This window comes from Heterodontus francisci, chromosome 18, assembly GCF_036365525.1.
Source record: "Heterodontus francisci isolate sHetFra1 chromosome 18, sHetFra1.hap1, whole genome shotgun sequence".
Classification (NCBI taxonomy): Eukaryota; Metazoa; Chordata; class Chondrichthyes; order Heterodontiformes; family Heterodontidae; genus Heterodontus; species Heterodontus francisci.
In genome coordinates, this window is record NC_090388.1 from 42909563 (window position 1) to 42935322 (window position 25760).

At 41.8% G+C, this 25760-nt stretch overlaps 1 protein-coding gene across 4 annotated transcripts in view; it reads left to right on the forward strand.

Annotated features, from left to right (window-relative positions):
- The window catches only part of ergic2 (ERGIC and golgi 2), an 84533-nt gene that overhangs the window by 20397 nt on the left and 38376 nt on the right, over positions 1 to 25760 (forward strand). For all 4 annotated transcript variants that reach the window (XM_068050608.1, XM_068050607.1, XM_068050610.1 and 1 more), the window contains 9 exons: positions 608 to 762; positions 864 to 972; positions 1788 to 1834; positions 9530 to 9600; positions 10350 to 10390; positions 13671 to 13772; positions 15379 to 15474; positions 21827 to 21882; positions 23887 to 23985. In XM_068050608.1, coding sequence (XP_067906709.1) covers positions 657 to 762; positions 864 to 972; positions 1788 to 1834; positions 9530 to 9600; positions 10350 to 10390; positions 13671 to 13772; positions 15379 to 15474; positions 21827 to 21882; positions 23887 to 23985 — 727 coding nt within the window. In that variant the 5' untranslated portion in view covers positions 608 to 656. The remainder of the gene's footprint in view (positions 1 to 607; positions 763 to 863; positions 973 to 1787; positions 1835 to 9529; positions 9601 to 10349; positions 10391 to 13670; positions 13773 to 15378; positions 15475 to 21826; positions 21883 to 23886; positions 23986 to 25760) is intronic.

Below are 25760 nucleotides of genomic sequence, written 5' to 3' on the forward strand. Positions count from 1 at the left end.
TGTATTTTTATCATCATGAAGAAATTTGTCATTCCACAAATAGAAAATTATTTTTTTTTGGGGGGGAAGCGAGTCTGTTCAGTAATTATGAATTAATTATGCCATAAAAACTCAATTACACCTCATTCAACAAGGCATAACTTTTCAAGGGTTTTTAACAGTGAGACGAATAGTGTAAAGGAAAAGTTCTCATCAGTTCAGTGATTTCTACTTGATTGCAGTCTGGGGGGGTGGGTGGGGGTGGCTTCACTAGCACATCCTATGGGTAAGTTTTGGATCACTGACAGCAACTTCTAGAAATCTGTGTTTAACTGTGCGTGTGCAGACTGCAGAAGTTGTTGTCAGTTTCAATGACAACAAATCCTAACAGTTTCGCCATCATTGCTATTGGAAAATCAGGGCTAATGAATCATGCACTTCACTATTCTACTCGATACATACATTTAAAAAAACACCAAGTATTGTCTGCATGCATAGAGTTTAAAACAAGCCCACTTCTGATTCTATTGAAGCAGTTTTGTATAGCTTCTGATGATGCACTTTATATAACATTTCTGACATTCCTTTATTTCCAGAATTGCATTAATGGAATTCAATATATTTGCAGATTCAATTTATGAAGCTGAAAGTGAAGGCTCCTGAATGTATATTTGAAGATGAGGCGATTAAATAAGAAGAAGGCATTGAATTTAGTGAAGGAGCTTGATGCTTTCCCAAAGATTCCTGATAGTTATATTGAAACTTCCACAAGTGGTGGAACAGGTAATTTAAATTTTCCTTCCCAGCTTGTGGACTTTATCCTTTATTTAAAGTAGTATTTTATTCATTAACATGTATTTACTGTGACAATTATTTCTTTACAGTTTCTGTAATTGCCTTTACCACCATAGCTCTCTTGTCCATTATGGAATTTTTTGTGTATCGGGACACATGGATGAAGTATGATTATGAAGTAGACAAAGATTTTGCCAGGTGATGATTTTTTTTTAGAACGTTTATGTGTTCTCTTCCCATAAGAACTGTGTACTCAAAGTGTTCAGTGACTCAACAGGATACATATCTGGAATTGGTTAATTTTCTGTGGTGTCTTTTGTAGTCACAGTGTTGGGGAGTGTAAGATTTAAGTGACCACACAGGCTGACTTAGGATAAGGATTGATCTGCAAAACACTGGTGTTGCTGCTTTTTGTGTTTATTTTTAAAAAGAAGTGATAAGCCTTTGGAAAGTCAGTTCCCACTAATGAATGCATTTAAAGCTTTCACTCCTGCTATAGAGTAGCAGGAAGCTGCAAAGCATGGAACATTCTGCTGGTCCTAAAGTAGAGAAGTTGGGGCCAGGAGAGCTTAGGTGGAATCCAGACCAAGTCCAAAGTGAGCAGTAAGGGATGGCCGGTGATAGCATTGGAATTGGGTGGCTGACATCATGGAGGATGTGGACAGAGCTGATTTGTGGAATCAATTTTTGAGTAAGTTTCTGGGGTGGGCCTAGAAACCATGTGAAATCGATATTCATAATGCTGGTTTCTGTTTTTCATTTTGGGATATGGTCTTTGCTGTCTAAATGACCAATTTCATATGACATGGTTAACTTGGGTCTATCAGCATTTCTAGAAATAATTGGCAGTCATACACTGATTCATATACAAACACAACATTATTAATATGTGGCATTGCTCAGGTAATGGGGTTCTTTAAGGTGGAATCTACTCAAAGATTATTTCATTTTGCATTGAAAATTACAGCAATTTTATAGGAGTAATAATGCTAAATGCTTCTTTTGTCTTACAGCAAACTGCGAATCAATTTAGATATTACAGTTTCAATGAAATGCCATTGTAAGTACTTAACCATTGTCAACTTGCATTCATTGGTGTAATCCTCATTCATTACTTTAAATAAATTGTGAATGCAAAATAGCTTGTATGGTAACAACACTACAGCTGTATTCTAATTTTTTTTTTTAACGTGTGACATGGAAGCAAACACAACCTGTTGAACTTGTGTGTATAGGTGTGTACTTGAATTTTTCTGGAGTACGCCACTTATATGGGTAATGCTCTGGATTAATGGAAACAACAAAATATTAAACTTAAAAGAATTGTAACAGTATTTATCATCACATTTTATTGATCTGTGCCTGTTACCCTGCAGCAAGCAGTGCAGGCTACATATTTAGCTGGCTTATAAGTTGGGCAGCCATACTGTCTACTCAAATTCCATTGAATGGTGAGAAACATAACTTCATGCATGTTCACAGAAACCCATGCATGGAGCTCAATGGTCTCATAAGTGTCAATTCAACTTCAAATAATAGGGTAAAGTTTTGCTTATTAAAAATTTAAAGAGAGTGTAGTGCCTTATCTTTTCAATGTTGTTTAACATTTGAAAGGTAGTGTAATTCCAATTCCAGTACTACAAGGTCCAGTTTCAGTGGTTTTGTTGCAGATGTCTCATATTATGACAGTTTCATATTCATCCAGTAAAAAAGATAATTGTGCACTGATGGTAAAAATGTGTAACTGGGGTATCTCGCTGATTTCTTAGATTGGAGGTATAACTGATAAACAGATTAAAATAATTTATATCAATTTAACATCCTATGTGGTAAGCACATTTTATTTTATGTCATTTGCATGGGCGGTGGTATAGTGGATTGAAGTTCAAACTTTTTCCTTGGAGCGGTAGAATACTGGATTGTGCCATGTGTGAATACTGATGTCTGCTCTCTGCTGTGAGGAGACACATGGGTGTTTTCCCCAAGCGAACAACAATTGAAGGTCCATGCAGTCTGATCTGGAAAAATGGACTGATAAATATTTGAAGGGCAAAATATTTGCTGGGTGTGGAGAAAGAGCAGGGAAGTGGGACTAATTGGTTAGCACAACACGATGGGCCAAATGATCTTCTCCTTTGCTGTATCATTCTATAATTCTACATCCCTAAAAAAAACACTTCATTATTAAAGCTTTTGAATGTTTCAAAAAGCTACAGCAAGAGCAGCAAGTTCTTAATGAATGCCATGGTAAAATATTTTACATTAGAAGAATCAGGAAGCAATTTCTAATAGTGGAATTAAATTAACAGCACAAGTACTAACTTTACTACCTTTTAGCTTGTAAAAGCATACAGCACAGAGGCCATTACGCCCATCATGTCTGTGCCAGCTGTTCGAAAGCACCATCCAAGTATTAAAAAAATCATTCTCAGAATGTCTGCATATTGCCCTCCTCTAGTTGCCCTTGAGAAGGTGGTGGTGTGCTGCCTCCTTGAACTGCTGCTGTGTGTGGTGAAGGTATTCCCACAGTCCTGTTAGGGTGTTCCAGGATGTTGACCCAGTGATGAAGGAACAGCAATGGGCTGGATTTTGTTCCCGGCCCGACGTCTGGTTCTGTGGTGGAGTGGGGCTGGAGAATCGGAGCGGCAGCGGCCGTCATGGAACCGACGCTGAGATTGCCAAGCCCAATCTTCCCGGCGGCGGGGAAGGTCCATGGCGGCCCCTTCGCCACTCTGCGGGACAGGACACTGCTTTCCATATGCTAATTAGATCTTTGCATTAATTTAAATGTAACCTACAGCGATTTTACCTTCAGTTCCCAATCTTCAGCACGACGTGCGGCACTTGCGCGCCTTCACTTTCCCATCGAGAAAAAGCTGGTGCCACTGAGCTGGGGAAAGGGTCAACTCTGCACTATGTACTGTATGTGGGGGTGGCAGGGGGTGGGGTAAGGGGTCAACTCTGCACTATTTGTATAAGGAAGTGGGGAAGCGGTCAACTCTGCATTTTGTTGAACTGTCTGCAGGGCTGGCAGCCTTTGAAAAATGGTGCCAGCACTTGCTCCTGCATCAGGTGACACCATGAACGGTGTCGCCCAATGCCGCCGCCACATGATTGGTGGGGGGGTGGGGGAGGAGGTGCAGTGTTGTGAATATACCTTGTGGCAGTGCGGATCCCACATGGGCGGCCACCTTTTCTACACTCGCCGCCACTTCCAGCGGCGGGACAACAATATCTGCCCAATGTATGTACAAAGCATGTATGATTTGGTGGCGGTGGTGGTGTTCCCACGCACCTGCTGCCGTTATCCTTCTAGGTGGTAGAGGCCATGGGTTTGGGAATTGCTGTCAAAGTGCATCTTGAATGTGGTACACATTGCTCCTAAGGAAGCATGAAAAGACAAGTATTTTAAGAAACTTAGCAAGGACATTAGGACACTGCTTGTTCACACAACAACCCCACCTGCCTTGGTTCAAATGCAGAATGCCACAGTGGGAGAGCATCTTGGGAATAGTGATCTTAGCATCATAAGATTTAGATTAGTTATGAAGAAGAACAAGAGACAACCTAGAATAAAAATATTTAATTGGAGGAGGACTAATTTCAACAAATTTGTAGAGATCTGGTCCACTAAGTTTGAGTCAAAGCCTCGAATGTAGAATTATAATAGAGTATTGGCTGGTCTTTAAAGAGAAGATGGTTTGGGTGCAGTCTAAAGAGGAAAGGGAGGGCAACCAAAACCAGAACACCCTGGATGATGAACCTAGAGAGTAGGATGAAGCAAAATAAGAGGGCCTAAGACAGATGTCAGATTGATAATACAGGGGCAAATCAGGCTGAATATATAAATTAGAGGATAGGTGAAAAAGGAAATGAGGGGAAAAGAGACAGTACGAGAATAGTTTGCTGGCTAACATAAAAGGGACTCAAAGGTCATCTATAGGCATATTAACAGTAAAGGGGTTGCCAGTGGAGTGATGGCAATTAGGGACCAAAATGGTGATCATTAGGGTTGATGGAGGTAAAAGTCATGGCTGAGGTACTAAATTAATGCTTTGCATCGGTGTTTACTAAGAAAAAGAACTTTAAAAAAGCTGCAGTAAAGAGGTTGTCGGGATACTGAATGAGATAGAAATGAAGAGTTACTAGAAAGGCTGGCAGTACTTAAAGTGGATAAGTCACTTGCTTCAATGGTGATGTATCCTAGATTGCAGGAATGTAAAGGTAGAAATTGCAGGGGTGATGGCCACAATCTTCCAATCCTCCTTGGATGCAGGGTTGATACCAGAGAACTAAAGGATTACAAATATTCTTGTTCCAAAAAAGGGAGGAAGGCTAAACCTGCAATTATAGGCCAGCCAGTTTATCATTGGGGAAGTTTTTAGAAAATTTAATCCAGGAATAACAGCCACTTCGACAAGCATGGACTAATAGGGGGGAGCCAGCACAGATTTGTTAAAGGCAAATCTTGTTTGATTAACTTACTTGAATGTTTTGATGAGGTAACAGAGAAGGTGGATGAGGGCTATGCAGTTGATGTTGTGCATTTGGGCTTCCAGAAGGTGTTTGATAAAGTACCACTTATTAGGCTTGTTAGGGCTTCAATTTTGCTGTCATTAAAGGGGCAGTAGCAACACTGATACAAAATTGGCTAACGGATAGAAAACCGTTGTGGTGAATGGCTGTTTCTTCAGACTGGAGGGAGGTATACAGTGATTTTCTCCAGTGTTCAGTACTAACACCGCTGCTCTTTTTTGATGTACATTCATGACTTGGGGTACAGGGTGCACATTTTGAAATTTGCAGATGACACGAAACTTGGAAATGTAGTAAACAGTGAAGAATGTACAAATAGACTTCAACAGGGCATAGGCAGACTGATGGAATGAGCAGACACATGGCATTGGAACAGGATTATACCATTTAGCCCCTCGAGCCTGTTTCAGTGAGATCATAGCTGATCTGCAACCTAACTCCATATGGGACCTCCCCAGTATCGCTTAATACTGAAATGGCAGATGAAATTCAACAGAAAAATGTGTGAGGTGGTGCATTTTGGTAGGAAGCATGCAATGATACAAGCTAAATGGTGCAATGTTAAAGGAGTTGCAACACACATGTTCCCTCAAATTTTTGTTTGCTGTGTGTAGCCTATTGGTTTCCTATGTGGTACAGTCCAGATTGCTGCATGCCCACACAGCTTCGAGGGAACACTGGTGCAATAACAGAGAGACCTGGGGTAGGGTTTTATCACAAATCAGTGAAATGACAGGACAGCGTAACAAAAAATTAAAGCATATGGGATTCTAGGCTTTGTGAATAGAGACATGGGGCTGAATTTTTGGGTCCTACCAGAGGTGGAAACGGAGGCAGACAGGGGTTAAAAATACCAGTGCCAGCCAGCATCCTTGTTTCTCAGTGCCGATTCTGGTGCCGGCCACTTTCAGCAGGGCTGCTCCGTGACCCTGCTGAATCCATAACTATGGTCAATTAAGATGGTTAAAGAGCTCGTTAAGGTGGATGTCGTGATTTTTGCAGGGCTGCATGTGCTGTCTGGGGCAGACCAGCTGAATGGAAGTGGGCACAAGGTGGGGAGCCAGTCATGGCCTCCTCAGGGAATTATCTGGGCCCCATAAAAGGGTGATTGGCACAGAGGAGGCCTCGCCCATTGGGAGGTAGGTGCCATTGATGCAGTGCAGGTGGCAGGGAGAGTGGGCAGTAAGTGCTCAGGTAGTGCTGGGGGTCATCACCCTCCTGGCATTGTGGGGGGCATAAGAACACGGGACAAGGCTGCCAAACACAAATAGGGGGTGATGTGAGCCCAAGAAAGGCTGAAGCTGACAATGGGGGTGCGGCTCTCAGATTTGGGGCCCATGATGATGAGGAGCAACACCCCCAGCAGGACGGGCGGAGCCCTGAGCATCAGAGGGCAGGGGAGAGGATCGAGAGGCAGGAAGGACACGGCCATACCCTCAGCAGAGGATCTACCGCCAAAGACTGAGGTACCTGGAGATGACTGAGAACCAGTGCCGCAGGAGACTATGACTTTCCAGGCAAATGGTCACATACATCTGTGCCCTCATAGCCAAAGACCTCACACCTCACAGAACAGGTCACTATGCTCTGCCAGTAGCCGTCAAAGCCACTGTGGCCTTGAACTTCTTCGCTTCTGGCTCCTTCCAAGGATCAGCTACGGACCTTAATGGCATCTCGCAAACGGCTGCACACCACTGCATCTCAATTGTTTGCCCGAGCTGGACAGTACATTCAATTCGAGACAGATGGGGCCTCGCAGGCACAGAGGGCAGTGGGTTTTACCTCCATCGCTGTATTTCCCAAGGTGCAAAGCATGATCGATTGTACTGTTACGATCATCTAGTTCGTGGTTTGTATTATTTTAGAGATCACTTTTAGTTTTGGGGAAATTAAATATGTAGCTGTGAGATCATTGGAATTCCAGAATTTAAAAAGGTTGCAGGACCACCCAGTGATTTTATTTCAAAGATCTTTTCATGTGTGATTACATGGACAAAGTTGGAGAGGTGAGAGCCGTAAAACAACAGGTGGGCTCGTTTAGTTGGGAAACTGTGGCCAGAATATCTGAAAGGAATTGCCCTGTCATTGTTAGTAGTATTAACTATTCATGTGGGTATCCAAAATCAAAGAGATGTTTTGGAGTTGGAGCTTAAATTGCTATCTGGGACATTCCATATGTATTGCTATGGAGATCGATGATGCGGAGAAATGCCTTTTGAGTCAGGTGTTCTAGGCCTTTGGCTCTCCTGAGACATTCTTGAACTCCAATCTTGTCTGCTCTCTCAGTCTGCAGTAACAGCACTCAAACGGCAGCCACAGTAATGGCCGCTGTGGTGTGTTTAAATTGCGCCCGCACTTGAGCAGACCTGTCTCTATTTCCGCCCCCACAGCTGCTAATTGTCCGCCAAACCTTCTCCATCCCAACTAAGGGACACCCCCTTGAAACTCTGGGCCGATAACTGTTTCTGTGCAGGTTCAGGACCCGGAAACGGTCCTGACTTCCATTTCCCCGCCCCACAGTGCAAATCCAGCCCATAGAGTACGAAAGACAGGAAGTTATGTTAAACCTATGGAGAACACTGGTTCAGCACCAACTAGAGTATTGTGTCCAATTCTGGGAACCACACTTTAGGAAGGAAGTGAAGCCTTTGGAGAGAGCACAGAGGAGATTCACTAGAATGGTTCCAGAGATGAGGGATTATAGCTACATGGATAAACTGGAGAAGCTGGGGATTGTACTCCTCTGAGCAGGGAAGGCTAAGAGAATTGGTGCTTATAATGAAGGGTTTAGATACAGTAAATAGAAACTTACCTGTGGCTGAAGGGCCGATGACAAGGATGCAGATTTAAGGTGATTGTCAAGAGAATCAGAGGTGACATGAGAACTTTTTTTTTATGGAACGAGTGATTACGATTTGGAATATACTGCCTGCTAGGGTGGCGGATGCAGATTCAACAGTAGTCCTCAAAAGGGAATTGAATAAATACTTGAAGAAAAATTGTAGGGATATTGAGAAAGGGCAGGAAAAGAGGGTTGCCCTTTTTTCACACTAAAGATCACCCTCGTATTCAAAATGTCTGGATGGAGGTTTCCAAGAATGCAGTTTGTTGGTTACCTTGGACTTGGAAATTTATTGCACAATATCTTCCAGGCATCAGGAGGAGCTCAAAGGATAGCATGTGTAAATTTAGAGAATCTATTACTATTGGTGCAAAGCACACATAGGATGTCTGGCACTTGTAACGTGACGCACAGAGAGGGAGACTTCATGCAAAGCTCAGAGATGATCTTTTTCACACATGCTTTCATGTTGGTAAAGTTGCAGGTCACATTTTCGATCTGGTAAAAACCTACTTAAAAAATGCTTTTCTAGCGCACAGTTTCTGGTTGGCAAGGAGAAGCTGCCAGGAGTGGGGAGCATACTGACAGCGGTGTTAAATCTAAGTTAGGGTTAGGTTTGGAAGACAGAAGGATGCTGATCCTTGCTCAGATGATTGGCAACCAACAGGAGACCGGTCCAATAATGTGTCATCTATGAATGGCTGTTCTCCTTTGGTGGGAGTCCAAAAGCAGCCAAATAAATCTAGTCTCGTCTCTTGGTGTTAGCACTGCAAAGAGTAAAAGGTTGGTCATTAGACCAGTAACACTAAGAGCAGAAGCTCTTTATGGAAGGCTGATACTCTGAAGTTTTAGAGGGGAAAATCAAGTTATTGTGCAAAGTTACTGCTGATTAAAGGAACAGCATATGCAACTTTTACTGGATTCAGGATAACATGTTTATCAGTATTAAAACTGAAGTGTTTCGGCATCCTATTATAGCAATTCCAAAGTTGCTAAGAACCTCCATCATTACATACAATACTTATTTGTCAATAAACTGTAGAAATCATAGCTCTGACTTTTAATAAGTTTCCAAAAATGAACACTAGAGTCTTTTAACAATGTACAAACACAGCTGCAGTGTTTGGGATATTTGTGCTGAGTACGTTGAAACATTCTGTTCTGTTGCAGTTATTTCTAATTAAAGCATGAACTTGGTTGGTTCAGAAAGCCTTTGAAATTCCTAATCATTGAAGCAGAACTCAATTGTGTGAAGTTATTTTAAATATTTATATTTTTAAAAAAGGTGTGTATAGTGAAGGATGTTAATGCTTACAGCCGATTGCAACATGGAGCTATGTAAACAATAACTGAAATAGTACTTTTGTTTTTAAACAGATATTGGTGCAGATGTCCTAGATTTAGCTGAAACTATGGTGGCAGCTTCAGAAGGGTTGAAATATGAACCGGTACGTATAGCTGTTTAAAGTTGCACTTTAAAATAGCACCATGATTGATGTATTTTGACCACTTCGCTGCTAAGGGTCTTTGCCTTAGATTTTCTCATGGGTGCAGCAATACTGTTAACTTCTGCAGGCAATCTAAATGTCTTTCGTTCAGGGGTGTGCCCATACTACATGATATCTAATTGTCCTAGGGGTTCAAGAATAAGACCCTCTTGTTCATGCCTTTCACACATGCACCTCTGCAAGCTCTTTGAAAGCAGACTGAGAAAACTTGTTCTTCTGCTTCCTCCGCTATGTATACTATTACTCAGTTGAGAATCTGGAGATTTCTTCCTAAGCTTTTGACAAAGCTGCACTTGAACTATTTGGCTCCTCACAATTTTCAATCCCTTTGTATTGGGATAATCTCTATCATCATGAACTCGTGAGTACAGGAACACTGTGTCCTATCACTCTGTTGCAGTATTTTGATGTAACATACAGCTCAGTATTCATTTCAGTAATGGATTGAATATTCAACTATCAGAATCCATTTTATGCAGTCTCAAAGGAATGCATTTCAAAAAATATTTTATTGTAGCTATTATGTCAGAGTTTATAGAGCCTTTTAAAATATTTCTGTGACACTATTTAGTTCCTTACGTTTTTGTATGGCATACAGCTTGTCATCACAAAAAATGTTTTAATAAGAGTCTGCTACTGAGTTCTACATAATTGACAGCTTTGTGTCTTTTTTTAAAAAAAAAATACAGACTGTTTTTGAATTATCTTCACGTCAAAGAATGTGGCAAAGGTAAGATACACAGCTTTTTAAATTCTGGCTCTCTGAGCTATTTGTACTTGTAACTAATGTTCCTGGTAACATTAGTAATATAATATTTGCCTACTACTAGAGCAGTTTCTTGCATAATAGTGCTAGAAAACGGCTCAAGTTCTTTGAGGGTTTTCTAATCATTTTTGTAAACAATTTAAATAGCTTCAACTGAGTAAATAATAATGGTCAATAATAAGCAAACCAGGGCCTTGCACTCAATTATTTTGGGATTCTCTGCTGGATTAAGTTAGAACAGGTAACATTTTGCAGTGAACATAAGTATACCTTTCTATTTATAATTGTTAATCCGTATAGTCAGTGACAGTGTTGTAACTATTTAGTTTAATAATTCAGAATTTGAAAAGTAGACTTCTGATTGTGCTTGCTGTATCTGTGTATGTGAATTCTATTTACACTGGTGTTACTGCCATAAATTAAAACTTTGTCATGTAGTTCCTTGAAATTGAGCCAAGTTTTAAAATAAATTAAAACAATTTTTCAAATTTTTTTTTACGTCTAACTGTAAATGAGCAATGAGATCTAGTGCTATGATTTTGAAGATGTGTGTTTGTATCTATATGTAGTTATCATTTTCAGCTTGTGGTAAAGTAATCGCTGCATTATTTATAGTTGGTCCTCCCGAGTTACTCATTGCTTATTGCAGTTTGTTTGTTTTTAGTTTTCTTCAAGTACTGTTTTCTCCTCTCATGGAGGCACTGATTCATGCAGGAGTATGGTTCTTCAAGTGCGAACGTCTGATCAATGAATGTCAGCGAACTGTTCTACCCTGTTTAATCCTGTCCCCATCCATTATCTACACGTTGCATTTTCAGCAAAGCTCATTGAATAGAACTTAGAAGCAGAATTCATAGTGGATTCTCTTTCCTTTAGCTGAATTGAACTTAAATCAGTTGTAACTACTACTGTATCTGAGATTCAGCAGAAAGCAGGAATGAAACCTGGGGCCTTGCGGCTTTTGTGCTTGTTATTTTGGCTTGCTGCACCTTGCTTGCAGGGTAGTATCAATGCCAAATTGGTTTAATTATAGGATTGAGTTATGAGGAAAAGTTAGGAAATCTTAGACCTTTCTCTCCTCGAAGGAGAGGCAATTTTATGGAGTTATATAAGATGGAATAGAAAGAGTTAAATCATGACTGCAGGACAAGGGGACACTAGTAAAGAGGGAGCTCAGAACTAATATCTGCTGGATAGGGTAGTGGAAGCCAAATCTCTGAAGACATTTAACAGCCAGCTAGGTGCTGTGATTGGGGATTGTTGTGTTTTTATGGATGCATGAGCTAGGTGGACCTCCCTTGGATGTACTACGTTGTCTCCCTCCTATGCATATTAAAGGGCAGCCCTAAAATCTCTTTTTCTTGGCAGAAAATGTAAGCCCTGCTAATGATTGCAAAATATGCTTATTGGGAGCTCTTGCTCCATTGTTGCTGGGCAGGGGGAGCAGCACCCACCTGGTTTTAGAATAGATAATGCAGTTTTTAAGTGGTATGTCTGATTTCCAAAATAAACTCAGGACACCAAGTATCTAATTTTTAAAATGAAACTCCAATATTTTCCTCCATTTATTTCTGTGCTAATGTTTGTCTTTAAGATATTCATTAAGATTTCATCTGCAGCGAAGCAATTATTATAACTCGATCTATGATCCCCTACAGTTCGCTTCATCTCTTCCGCCTCCATGCCACGCATCCCCAACCCCACCAACATTTGTATTCAATCTGGAAGTGAATTTGGTAAAAGCTGGCAGCTGAGACAATGGCTGGAAGTTTACCCTCGGCGGACCGGAGCTGTCCACCGACTGAAAAGTCATTGGCGATCCAGCCTCTGCCTGGCCTGGGGATCCAGACCACATTTTACGGTTCCCAGGCCCTTAATTTGTCTGAGGCGGGACTTCCACCTCATTGAGGCAGGAAGTCCCGCCTAATGGAACTACTGGCCAGTCACGGGTCGGCAGCTCTCTGTCCCAACAGCGCCACCAGGAGCGATGACCACTTCTGGGACTGCAACCCAGCTGAGGACAGAATATGTCTGGGAGCCCCGGACAATGGGTTTGTTTTAGGGGCCTCACCTGGGGCAATCAGTTGGGCCCTGGTGAGGCAAGTCTGGTCAATTGGGGGGACGGTGGGGCGTGTTGGACATTGGGGGTGGTTGGGGCATCGGAAATAGCCCTCCATTGGGCACAGGGGCACCGCAGCCTCACAGCTCCAGCGACCCGGGTTCAGTTCTGGGTACTGCCTGAGCGGCGTTTGCAAGTTCTCCCTGTGACCGCGTGGGTTTCCGCCGGGTGCTCCGGTTTCCTCCCACAGCCAAAGACTTGCAGGTTGATAGGTAAATTGGCCATTGTAAATTTCCCCTAGTGTAGGTAGGTGGCAGGAGAATGGTGGGGATGTGGTAGGGAATATGGGGTTAATGTAGGATTAGTATAAATGGGTGGTTGTTGGTCGGCACAGACTCAGTGGGCCGAAGGGCCTGTTTCAGTGCTGTATCTCTAAATAAATAAATAAACTGCCCCCAGGCCGTCAGAAAACCACCTACTTTTAACAGCCAGCTTTTCTTGGGCCTGGGCCGCCAGCTTACCAAGGGTAAAATCCCCGTGGCGGCAGGCGGAGGCCCTTAAGTGGCCATTAACTAACCACTTAAGGGCCTTGATCCGCCTGGGGCGAACAGGCTGTTTTTTGCCGCTGCCGCCCTGTGTAAAATGGGAGCAGGTCGAGAAGGGTCCCCCGAGCCTCCCGCTCCATTTTACGCCCCTCCACCCCATCACAATCCTGCTGTATGAGGGGTGTCGTAAAATTCCGGCCAATGCCACAATTTAATGGAATATGATTTGCATTTAAAGTTCGCCAATATTGTTTTGTTCCCTCTTGTTACCAGTCAACCATTTGAAAGGTCCTGTCAATAACTGATTAACTGGTTGAGGGGATGCACAAGACAACATCCATTGCCTTGTCATTTTTGTTTTCTCCCTCAGGAAGCACTTCCAGGACACCTTGTTGATCAGATTAACAATTCAACAAGTGGCAAGTGTCATAATCTAAAGTAGTGATTTATTGATGCCAATTATGACAGCAGACTTTATTCTGGGCCATTCCACCCTAATTTCATGAGATTAATTACAGAACTATTGGAAGATGAGTTTGATAAGTTCTATAAATGGAGCATTGATATCTCAATTAAAAATAATCAATGCATTGTCATATGGTAGGTGTTTCTGATTTTTCTTTGCCTCATGTCTCTTTAGAACACTTCAAAAGATTCGCAGAAAAGTACAAGAGGAACATTCTCTTCAAGACCTTTTATTCAAAAGTGCTTTTAAAGGCTCCCCTACTGTATTGCCATCAAGGTATCTAAACTGACAAAATCAGAAATAGTTGTGTATTGAACCCTATGGAATCTATTATTGAGTCAGTGTTATAGATTCTATCCTGAGTGAAATGTGAAGTTCAGAGTGTGCCAACATAAGAACTAGGATTAAAAACTGCTGAATTGTAACTTTTGTGACTCTTTATTTTGGCCGGTGACACAGGACAAATATCTATGTGAAACTAGTTTCATTAAAGCATTGCAAAAATAAAGGTGCACAAATAAAAAATAAAAAAAAATAAATAAAAAAGGTGGGGCAGGAAATGTTAATCTCAATTCCACCCCAAACCCTGCAGCTGGCACCAGTCCTGTTCCAAACACTGATGTCAAGGTTAATCCTGCCTTATACTGCTGGAACTCCCAATCCTATTGTATGTCATGCGGCTAAACACCCAAAAACCCTGTCCAAAATATTGGAGATCTTTCTGTTGGGTATTCAGTCCATAACATTATACGCTAGCCAATAGAATGGTATGCCAAGTAGCAACTCACGTGATCTGATTTAGTCAATATAATCTGACATTTTGTGCAAAATTTGGTTAAAATGTCTGCAACGAGCATTACATATGGTTGAAAGAGGCTGAATTTACTGTCCACACTTTTATACTTCACTGAGAGGGTGATCAGTTTTTAGAATCGCCTACCAAAGGAGGTCATAAAGGCATAGGCTTTCATGTGACTAAGCCATCTTTTCAATACTTGGTTCACAATGAGAAAAGATATGGAATACTGAATGATCAGGAATGTTATAGAATCTACTGCTGTCAGAGGCCCATAGCTAAAGTATGTTTCATTGAAGGCAGATTCCCATCCCATCCCCATAGCACTTAGATGGAGAAGATTAATGGTTGAGGGCTGTTGAGACTTGCATAATTTATGCACAACTAATTTATGGAACTAAACGCTAATCTAGTTCATAATTTAATCTTTTTAAGTGAGTGTATGTGGCGAAAGTAAAGCTTTATGGGCAGGTTGTGAGAGTGACTCTTTAACAAGTTGCTGCTTGAGTTTGTGGCACTTGACCAAATGTTCATTGAGTACCTCTGAACTAAACAAATTAAATTATTCCAGATAATTTAAAAAAATGACTTGGATAGCTACTTATATTTTTTTTCTCTACATTTAAATGAAGTTTTCTCAGCTGGCTTTAAAAGTTATATGGGCATTGTCCATAAACTTCCATGAAGCTCCTACTGTATATTCTGTTAAATTTTTTGATTTGACCAGCCTGCAAAATGATTATATAACTGACAAGTTGATGAAAATTAATCTTGCATGTTCATCATGTTTAGGGGCTATAAGTAGCAGATTCAATGGTAATCGAGGTTTCAGTTACTACAAGGTTATACTTAACATTGATTTAACGAGATTGCAGATTGATATGCTGACCTTTCACATCCTAGTACAACAGTGTAACACTTCCAGTTCCCACAATCAACTGCTCTTCCAATCTCCTCTCAGTGAGACTGCAGCTTAGTGTGAAAACATTTAGATTTTGTGCCCAATGTATTTATGCCCAGCTGAGTGGTTAATGCTTGCTACAAATTTAGTGACCACAATGAAAATGCTTGTTACTTTTTTTTCAGAGAAGATAGATTATCTTATCCACACGATGCCTGCAGGATACATGGACACTTATATGTCAACAAAGTAGCAGGAAATTTTCACATAACTGTGGGCAAGTATGTGTATTTATCGTATTATTAACCTTTTTTATTAATGAAACAAATAGCCAAGTTTTGACTAGTGTCAGCCATGGTTCTGTTGGTAACAGACTCACCTCTGAGTCAGTAGGTTGTGGGTTCAAGTCCCATTCCAGGTCTTGAACAACAATCTAGGTTGACATTCCAGTGCAGTGCTGAGGGAGTGCTGCATTGTCAAAGTTGCCGTCTTTCAGATGAGCCGTTAAACCGAGGTTCCATCTGACCTCTCAGCTGGATGTAAAAGATCCCACAACATTATTTTGAAGAAGAACAGAGGAGCTATCCCCAATATCCTGGCCAGTAATTATCCCTCAATCAACATCACAAAAACATTATCTGATCAGTCCCACATTGCTGTTTGTGGGAGTTTGCTGTGCGCAAATTAGCTGCCATGTTTCCTACATTACAGCAGTGGCTACACTTCAAAAAGTATCTCATTGGCTGTAAAACGCTTTGGCCCGTCCAGTAGTCATGAAAGGCGCTATATAAATGCAAGCCTGTCTTTCTTTGACCAGTTGATTTCCATTCGAAATTCCTAAAAGTAGAAGTTAAATTTTGTTGAATTTTGTGTTGTTGGACTACAAGCAACTCAATGGCTAGATTGACTGTTGCTTTAATATTATGTTGGGAGAGCATAATTTACTAAATAAGATGCAACTTGAAAAGGAGGTACACCAGTTAGTTTGATTAGCGTTTAACAGCACTATCTGTGTAGAAAGTGTTTGATTAATGTAGGATTTGCTAACATACTGAATGAATTATACTGAAGATATTTTGACTAAATAATTGAACAGAAACTTAATTTATACAATAATTAGAAAATGAGCATCTGCAGATTTAATAGCTTTTCTTTGGGATTTTTGCATTTTCCCCTAACATTTTTTTAAAAAGATCCTTTTTATTGTTTTGCATCATACTGTGCTGTGGCTTGAAGAATGGCCAGATGATCTGTCCCCAGCCTCTGCCTTTTTGCTTTTGAGCTGCCACCAGGAAGTTTTGAAAAGAGGCTTTACAGGATTGTCTTTTTGATTTTAGTCTCCTGCAATCGGGATAACAATTTGTTATTGTTTCCATTTTTGATCAAAGCCAAGTATTACTCTGGATTATATGATGCAAATAATACAAAGGGATACAAAATGCAATAATATATAAGGTGTATTTGTATTTTTCTTTGTAAACAAATGACTTAATTCTTCAATTTTTGCATGCAACAGTGTATATTGTTGAATTGGGGCACCTGTGCAAACATTTGGGAGGCTCTTTCTCTTGCAGCTGTAGTATACGTTATCTTCGTTCAGAATCCTAACCTAAGTGAGATATCTCAGCACCAGTTCTTTGCAGTTTGTGGCAAATGTAAATACAGTGAAGGTGTCACTTGTAGGGCTTTAACATATTTCAGAAATCTTAGAATGCTCCATATATAATTGAAATGCCATATTTGCTATGTAGACCAGTACAGCAGCCAATTTGAAAAGCAAGATCCACTAACAATACTGTGAATAATCAGTTAATCTCTTTTTTTTTTTCCCTTTGTACAATTTGTTGACAATTTTACAAAAAAAAAAGTTTCAGAGGCAGAGCCTGTTTTGATCAGGAAGAGGATACATGCAGGCCAGCAGGGGAAGCATCCTAGAGAATCTTCGTTGTGTCCTGTCTAAAGTGTCAATATCCTCTGTATAATGTGGAGGTCAATATTGCACGCAGTGACTAACTGAGGTCTCAAATGGCTCATCCATTACCTTGTGAAAAAACATAGAATTCCATAGTTTTTTTAACAGCCTTTCCACCCTGGGGTGCTGTTTTTAATGTCCTGTAAACATGGGCACACAACTCCTTATCCTCTTCCATTCAAAGTATAAGAACTGTTTGATGCCTGTTGCAGCCAAAGTGTTTTGAATGCCTGTCTACTAAGAGACTATTTCATCAAATCCACGTGGAGACTTCGAGTGGCACTTGATTATTTTCTCATTAGAATACCTCACCCATCAGGCACATAACCCACAAAGACTCATACGCCAGTTATTTATTTATTCTTAAACTGCTAATTTTTACAAACATAATTTTTAAAAAGAAACCAGTTAACTGTGATTTTTGAGTGTATGTGTGTGAATGGGGGTGTTAGGTTAAAATAAGAAGTTATAAGGTCTTTAGATATAGGTTTATCTTAATAGTGTTTAAGATTTAGTTTTAATAAATAGTTAATTTGTTGTCTAAAGATACCTGGTTTGGTCTGTTTGATTCTGGGGGTTACTAGAGGGTTTAATTTGGCTGTTTTCCGGTTTGGTGGGAAAACTTTAATAATATGCTGCGACCTGTGGAGTGATGGGACTGAATTGACAGTGCGTTGCTCCCGCCTCGGTCAGAATAGTTAGCACTAATCTTTTTCATATGATTTTTGTTGTCACAAACCGCTACATTTTCTTCAGTCTTTTCCCTGTTTGTAACTGGCCCATTTGATTGTATTCTGTACTCCATATCCCTCTTGCTAAATTGTTTCCAGTATGAATATTACCCTCATCTATTTCCCTCTCCACTAGTGAGTCTGGTTGATTTTTAATTTCTCAGTTTTCCTCTATTCTAAGAACAAAGAACAGTACAGCACAGGAACAGGCCATTCGGCCCTCCAAACCTGCGCCGATCCTGATGCCTGTCTAAACTAAAACCTTCTGCACTTCCGGCGACCGTATCCCTCTATTCCCATCCTATTCATGTGTTTGTCAAGATGCCTCTTAAACGTCGCTATCGTACCTGCTTCCACCACCTCCCCCGGCAGCAAGTTCCAGGCACTCACCACCCTCTGTGTAAAGAACTTGCCTCGCACATCCCCTCTAAACTTTGCCCCTCGCACCGTAAACCTATGTCCCCTAGTAACTGACTCTTCCACCCTGGGAAAAAGACTCTGACTATCCACTCTGTCCATGCCACTCATAACTTTGTAAACCTCTATCATGTCGCCCCTCCACCTCCGTCGTTCCAGTGAAAACAATCCGAGTTTATCCAACCTCTCCTCATAGCCAATGCCCTCCAGACCAGGCAACATCCTAGTAAACCTCTTCTGTACCCTCTCCAAAGCCTCCACATCCTTCTGGTAGTGTGGCGACCAGAATTGCACCCAGTATTCCAAGTGTGGCCTAACTAAGGTTCTGTACAGCTGCAGCATGACTTGCCACTTTTTATACTCTGTGCCCCGACCGATGAAGGCAAGCATGCCGTATGCCTTCTTGACTACCTTATCCACATGCATTGCCACTTTCAGTGACCTGTGGACCTGTACGCCCAGATCTCTCTGCCTGTCAATACTCCTAAGGGTTCTGCCATTTACTGTATACTTCCCACCTGTATTAGATCTTCCAAAATGCATTACCTTACATTTGTCCGGATTAAACTCCATCTGCCATTTCTCCGCCCAAGTCTCCAACCGATCTATATCCTGCTGTATCCTCTGACAATCCTCATCACTATCCGCAACTCCACTAACCTTTGTGTCGTCCGCAAACTTACTAATCAGACCAGCTACATTTTCCTCCAGATCATTTATATATACTACAAACAGCGAAGGTCCCAGCACTGATCCCTGCGGAATACCACTAGTCACAGCCCTCCATTCAGAAAAGCACCCTTCCACTGCTACCCTCTGTCTTCTACGACCGAGCCAGTTCTGTATCCATCTTGCCAGCTCACCTCTGATCCCGTGTGACTTCACCTTTTGTACCAGTCTGCCTTGAGGGACCTTGTCAAAGGCTTTACTGAAGTCCACATAGACAACATTCACTGCCCTTCCTTCATCAATCATCTTCGTCACTTCCTCAAAAAACTCAATCAGGTTAGTGAGACATGACTTCCCCTTCACAAAACCATGCTGCCTCTCGCTAATAAGTTCATTTGTTTCCAAATGGGAGTAAATTCTGTCCCGAAGAATCCTCTCTAATAATTTCCCTACCACTGACGTAAGGCTCACCGGCCTATAATTTCCTGGATTATCCTTCTTAAACAAAGGAACAGCATTGGCTATTCTCCAGTCCTCTGGGACCTCAGCTGCAGCCAATGATGATACAAAGATTTCTGTCAGGGCCCCAGCAATTTCTTCCCTTGCCTCCCTCAGTATTCTGGGGTAGATCCCATCAGGCCCTGGGGACATTTCTACCTTAATGCTTTGCAAGACGCCCAACACCTCCTCCTTTTTGATAACGACATGACCCAGACTATCTACACTCCCTTCCCTAGACTCATCATCCACCAAGTCCTTCTCTTTGGTGAATACTGATGCAAAGTACTCATTTAGTACCTCGCCCATTTCCTCTGGCTCCACACATAGATTCCCTTCTCTGTCCTTGAGTGGGTCAACCCTTTCCCTGGTTACCCTCTTGCTCTTTATATATGTATAAAAAGCCTTGGGATTCTCCTTAATTCTGTTTGCCAATGACTTTTCATGACTCCTTTTAGCCCTCCTGACTCCTTGCTTAAAGCTCCTTCCTACTTCCTTTATATTCCTCAAGGGCTTTGTCCGTTCCCAGCCTTCTAGCCCTTACGAATGCTTCCTTTTTCTTTTTGACTAGGCTCACAATATCCCTCGTTATCCAAGGTTCCCGAAACTTGCCAAACTTATCCTTCTTCCCCACAGGAACATGCCGGTCCTGGATTCTAATCAACTGACGTTTGAAAGACTCCCACGTGTCAGATGTTGATTTACCCTCAAACAGCCGCCCCCAATCTAAATTCTTCAGTTCCAGCCTAATATTGTTATAATTAGCCTTCCCCCAATTTAGCACCTTCACCTGAGGACTACTCTTATCCTTATCCACAAGTACCTTAAAACTTACGCAAGTACCTTAAAACTTACGGAATTATCGTCACTGTTCCCGAAATGCTCCCCGACTGAAACTTCGACCACCTGGCCGGGCTCATTCCCCAACATCAGGTCCAGTACGGCCCCTTCCCTAGTTGGACTCTCTATATATTGTTTCAAGAAGCTCTCCTGGATGCTCCTTACGAATTCTGCCCCATCCAAGCCCCTAGCCCTCAATGAGTCCCAGTCAACATGAGGGAAGTTAAAATCACCCACCACTACAACCCTGTTGCTCTTACATCTTTCCAAAATGTGTCTACATATCTGCTCCTCTACCTCCCGCTGGCTGTTGGGAGGCCTGGAGTAAACCCCCAACATCGTGACTGCACCCTTCCTATTTCTGAGCTCCACCCATATTGCCTCGCTGCATGACCCCTCCGAGGTGTCCTCCCGCAGTACAGCTGTGATATTCTCCTTAACAAGTAATGCAACTCTCCCACCCCTTTTACATCCCCCTCTATCCCGCCTGAAGCTTCTAAATCCCGGAACATTTAGCTGACAATCCTGTTCTTCCCTCAACCAAGTCTCTGTAATAGCAACAACATCATAGTTCCAAGTACTAATCCAAGCTCTAAGTTCATCTGCCTTACCTGTTATACTTCTCGCATTGAAACAAATGCACTTCAGACCACTAGTCCCGCTGTGCTCAGCAACATCTCCCTGCCTGCTCTTCCTCTTAGTCTTACTGGCCTTATTTACTAGTTCCCCCTCAGTTATTTCACCTGCTGTCCTACTGCTCTGGTTCCCATCCCCCTGCCACACTAGTTTAAACCCTCCCGAGTGACGCTAGCAAACCTCGCAGCCAGGATATTTGTGCCCCTCCAGTTTAGATGCAGCCCGTCCTTCTTGTACAGGTCTGTGTCCTTTTCTATTACAGTGCATGCTAGAGAAGTAAAACTGAGATTACTACCTGCTCCTAAACTTGTTTCCTAATCTCCTAAATTCATTTTTCAGGACTTCAGACCTCTTCTTTCCTACATCATTGGCTCCCATGTGGACCATAACTGCCTTCTCTCCCTCCCCTTACAAGTCTTTTCTAGTCTATATAATTCCTTATACTAGCATCTGAGGCAACAAAGCTAGCAGGACTGTTGAGACTCCCCCTCTCTCAATTGCCTCCCCTATCACCTACTGCATTTCTATCTGTGTTGCTAATCAAATCCATTCACACCCCTCCACCCCCCATTCAGTCTGGTATTTCCCTTTTTGCTGCCCCCCTCTCCTCTGCAACCCCCACCACCCCCACCTTGCAGTCCGGTATTTTGCCCTGATTATCGAGGTAAACTTAGTAATGTACATGGGAATTAGACAGTAAACACTTTTTCAGATTATCTTGGCTAGTAGTTCTATCAATAATTCTATTTGGGTTTTACATTGTACAGTGGTAAAGGAGTTGGCTTTTGAGGAATTGTATTTAATAGATAAGTTGTTGTGCCTTAAAAGTTTTTTCATAATTTGTAATGGACATTTTCTCGACACTTTTAGGGCAATTCCTCACCCTCGAGGTCATGCACATATGGCAGCTCTCATTAGTCATGATGGTAAGTGCTAACAGATTCGTATTAATGTGTTGCAGATGGATTTATATAATTCACAGCTTGACTAAATGCACAATGCTTTTAAATACCTTATACAATTGGGCTGCTAGATACTGGGTTTTCTTTTGCTCCTTTCAGCTTTGGCTCAGCTGTTAACTCTCACCCCTGAGTCAGAACGTTGTGGGTTCAAGTCCCGCTCTTGAGACTTGAGCATAAAATCTAGGCTGACACTTCAATGCAGTACTGAGGGAATGCTGCAATGTTGGAAGTGCCGCATTTTGGACAAGATGTTAACCAAAGCCTCGCCTGCCTTCTTGGATGGAGGTAAAAGATCCCATGGCACAATTGAAGAAAGGGCAGGGGAGTTCTGGCCAATATTTATCGCTCCACCAACATCAGTAAACCAGATTAACGCTGCTTTTTGTGAGAGCTTTCTGTACATTTATTGGCTGCTGCATTTCCTACATTACAGCAATGACTACGGTTCAAAAAATTCTTCATTGGCGGCACAGTGGCGCGGTGGTTAGCACCGCAGCCTCACAGCTCAAGGGACCCGGGTTCGATTCTGGGTACTGCCTGTGTGGAGTTTGCAAGTTCTCCCTGTGTCTGCGTGGGTTTTCGCCGGGTGCTCCAGTTTCCTCCCACATCCAAAGACTTGCAGGTGATAGGTAAATTGGCCATTGTAAATTTCCCCTAGTGTAGGGAGGTGATAGGGAATATGGGATTACTGTAGGGTTAGTATAAATGGGTGGTTGTTGGTCGGCACAGACTCGGTGGGCCGAAGGGCCTGTTTCAGTGCTGTATCTCTAAATAAAAATAAATAAAAAATAAAATAAAAGCACTTTGGGACAACATGACATCATGAAAGGTGCTATATAAGTAAAAGTCTGTTGTTCCTCTTGCAGGCAGAATCAATGTTGTGTGTGGTTGCACTGCTGCTGGCTGTCCCTCATAACTAACTAAAGTGATTCTTCATATATGAGCTTAAAAATTGAGCATTGCTGGTCTATTCACAGGAAGCATCACAGCTAAACCAGTAGGAATCCAGACTTGCACTTTCTAACAGCAATCATTGGCTAGCCATCTTGTGTGGAAACTTTGACTGATTTCCCTCTTCCCCTCTCTCAGCCCAAAGATAATAAGGCCAATTGTCCACCCCTACCACTGACCCCACCCAAATTAGTTAACTCAGCATGATCAAGCCTGGGTCTTTGCTGATCTGTGGATCAGTACCATTTTGCTGTCTTTTATAGCAAAAGCTCAAAAGAAGAGTTTATTTGTTTATTTTATTTAAATAAATAAATAAACTCTTCATTTAAGCTTTTGCTGGAAAGACAGCAAAATGGTACTGAGCCACAGATCAGCACCATTTATTCATGTAGGCTGCTTTTAATATACTACAATCTTATAATTTTGCTGATCTGAATGGTTGGTTTAAAAGGAAGTCTTTAGCTTTACCTTATTTTACTTTTATAACATAAGATTTAAACTATATGTTCTGTATGACGTGATGGGCCGAATGGCCGCCTTCTGCGCTGTAACCATCCAATGATTCCTATAATTTGAATGAAAAACCAGGAAAATATAGCTGAAGTCATGGTTTTAACCACATGGAGGTGCTCTTTAGCCTAAATACTGCTTGTACTTTCCAAATGCTCTGCTCCACCAGCATGTTTTTAGTCTTTACTACATAACAAAATTAATTTTTTATGTGTTCAATTTTGACCAGGATTTTTAAAAAAAATCTTTACGCATTGGTGTTACGTTGGGGATAGGTAGGAAGGGGGAAAAACAACAAATGCTCTACTTATTTTGAAGTCCAAAGTTTTTTTTTAATACTCTAAATGTTTGCTTTCTCCTATTTCTGTTTTGTTACTAGAAGGGTAGGTTTTTTTTTGAAGATCAATCTTTATAGAAAGTAAGAACAGATTTTTGAAAAGTTGCTTATTTTGTTGTTGTAAAGGACAGACTTGCTTGACTGTAACAAATTTTTGTGTTTGTCTTTAGTGTACAATTTTTCACATCGAATAGATCATTATTCATTTGGAGAACCAATTCCGGGACTTATCAATCCACTGGATGGAACAGAAAAAGTTGCCATAGATCGTGAGTTTCTTTTCCATTTTTTGTTTAATCAGCAAGAATTGTTTTTATGTTGCATATGAGAAGTAAGTGTAGAAATTCTTCCATTCATTTTATTACTTGGTGTGCTCTCCATTATTCTATTCTGACTCTTTTCTCAGCTGTTTTCAAATTATTTTTTTTATTTATTCATGGGATGTGGGCGTCACTGTCTAGGCCAGCATTTATTGCCCATCCCTAATTGCCCTTGAGAAGGTAGTGGTGAGCTGCCTTCTTGAACTGCTGCAGTCCATGGGAGGTAGGTACACCCACAGTGCTGTTAGGGAGGGAGTTCCGGGATTTTGACCCAGCGACAGTGAAGGAACGGCGAAATAGTTCCAAGTCAGGATGGCATGTGATTTGGAGGGGAACTTGCAGGTGGTGGTGTTCCCATGCATTTGCCCTTCTAGTTGGTAGAGGTCGTGAGCTTGTCTAAGGAGCCTTGGTGCGTTGCTGCAGTGCATCTTGTAAATGGTACACACTGCTGCCACTGTGCATTCATGGTGGAGGGAGTGAATGTTGAAGGTGGTGGATGTGGTGCCATTCAAGTGGTCTGCTTTGTCTTGGATGTTGTCGAGCTTCTTGAGTGTTGTTGGAGCTGCACCCATCCAGGCAAGTGGAGAGTATTCCATCACACTCCTGCCTTCTGCCTTGTAGATGGTGGACAGGCTTTGGGGAGTCAGGAGGTGGGTTACTCGCCGCAGGATTCCTAGCCTCTGACCTGTTCTTGTAGCCACGGTTTTTATATGGCTACTCCTGTTCAGTTTCTTGTCAATGGTAACCCCCTAGGATGCTGATAGTGGGGATTTAGCGATGGTAATGCCATTGAATGTCATGGGGAGATGGTTAGATTCTCTCTTGTTGGAGATGGTCATTGCCTGGCACTTGTGTGGCATGAATGTTACTTGCCACTTATCAGCCCAAGCCTGGATACTGTCCAGGTCTTGCTGCATTTCTACACGGATTACTTCAGTATCTGAGGAGTCACAAATGGTGCTGAACATTGCAATCATCAGCGAACATCCGCACTTCTGACCTTATGATTGAAGGAAGGTCATTGATGAAGCAGCTGAAGATGGTTGGGCCTAGGACACTACCCTGAGGAACTCCTACAGTGATGTCCTGGAGCTCAGGTGATTGACCTCCAACAACCAGAATCATCTTTGCGCTAGGTATGACTCCAACCAATGGAGAGTTTCCCCCCTGATTCCCATTGACTTCAGTTTTGCTAGAGTTCCTTGATGCCATTCTCAGTCAAATGCTGCCTTGATGTCAAGGGCACTCACTCTCCCCTCACCTCTTGGGTTCAGCTCTTTTGTCAATGTTTGAACCAAGGCTGTAATGAGATCAGGAGCTGAGTGGCCCTGGCGGAATCCAAACTGAGCGTCACTGAGTTTGTTGTTTCGTTGTTCAGAGTTTGTTGTTTCGTTGTTCACTTACTTTGCCCTGACTTCAACTGAGAAGTTTAAGTCAGTGATTTAAGTGAGAACTCACAGTTTGGGTTTAGATGTTGCCTTTCTGTGACATCAGTTGTATTGCTATGATGAGAATACTCTTCTTGTGTGGTATTTTTTACATGAACTGGGAAGTTGATAGTTGGAACTACTACATAAAATGTAGTAGCAGGAAAGATATGACAGCCCATTGATCTTCATTAAAGGAGAATAGGATGTTCTGAGATGGCTGAGAAATATTCAATTACTAGTTACATTTTAATATTTCCATTTGGTGATACGTATGCAGAGTAATGTACTCTGCAT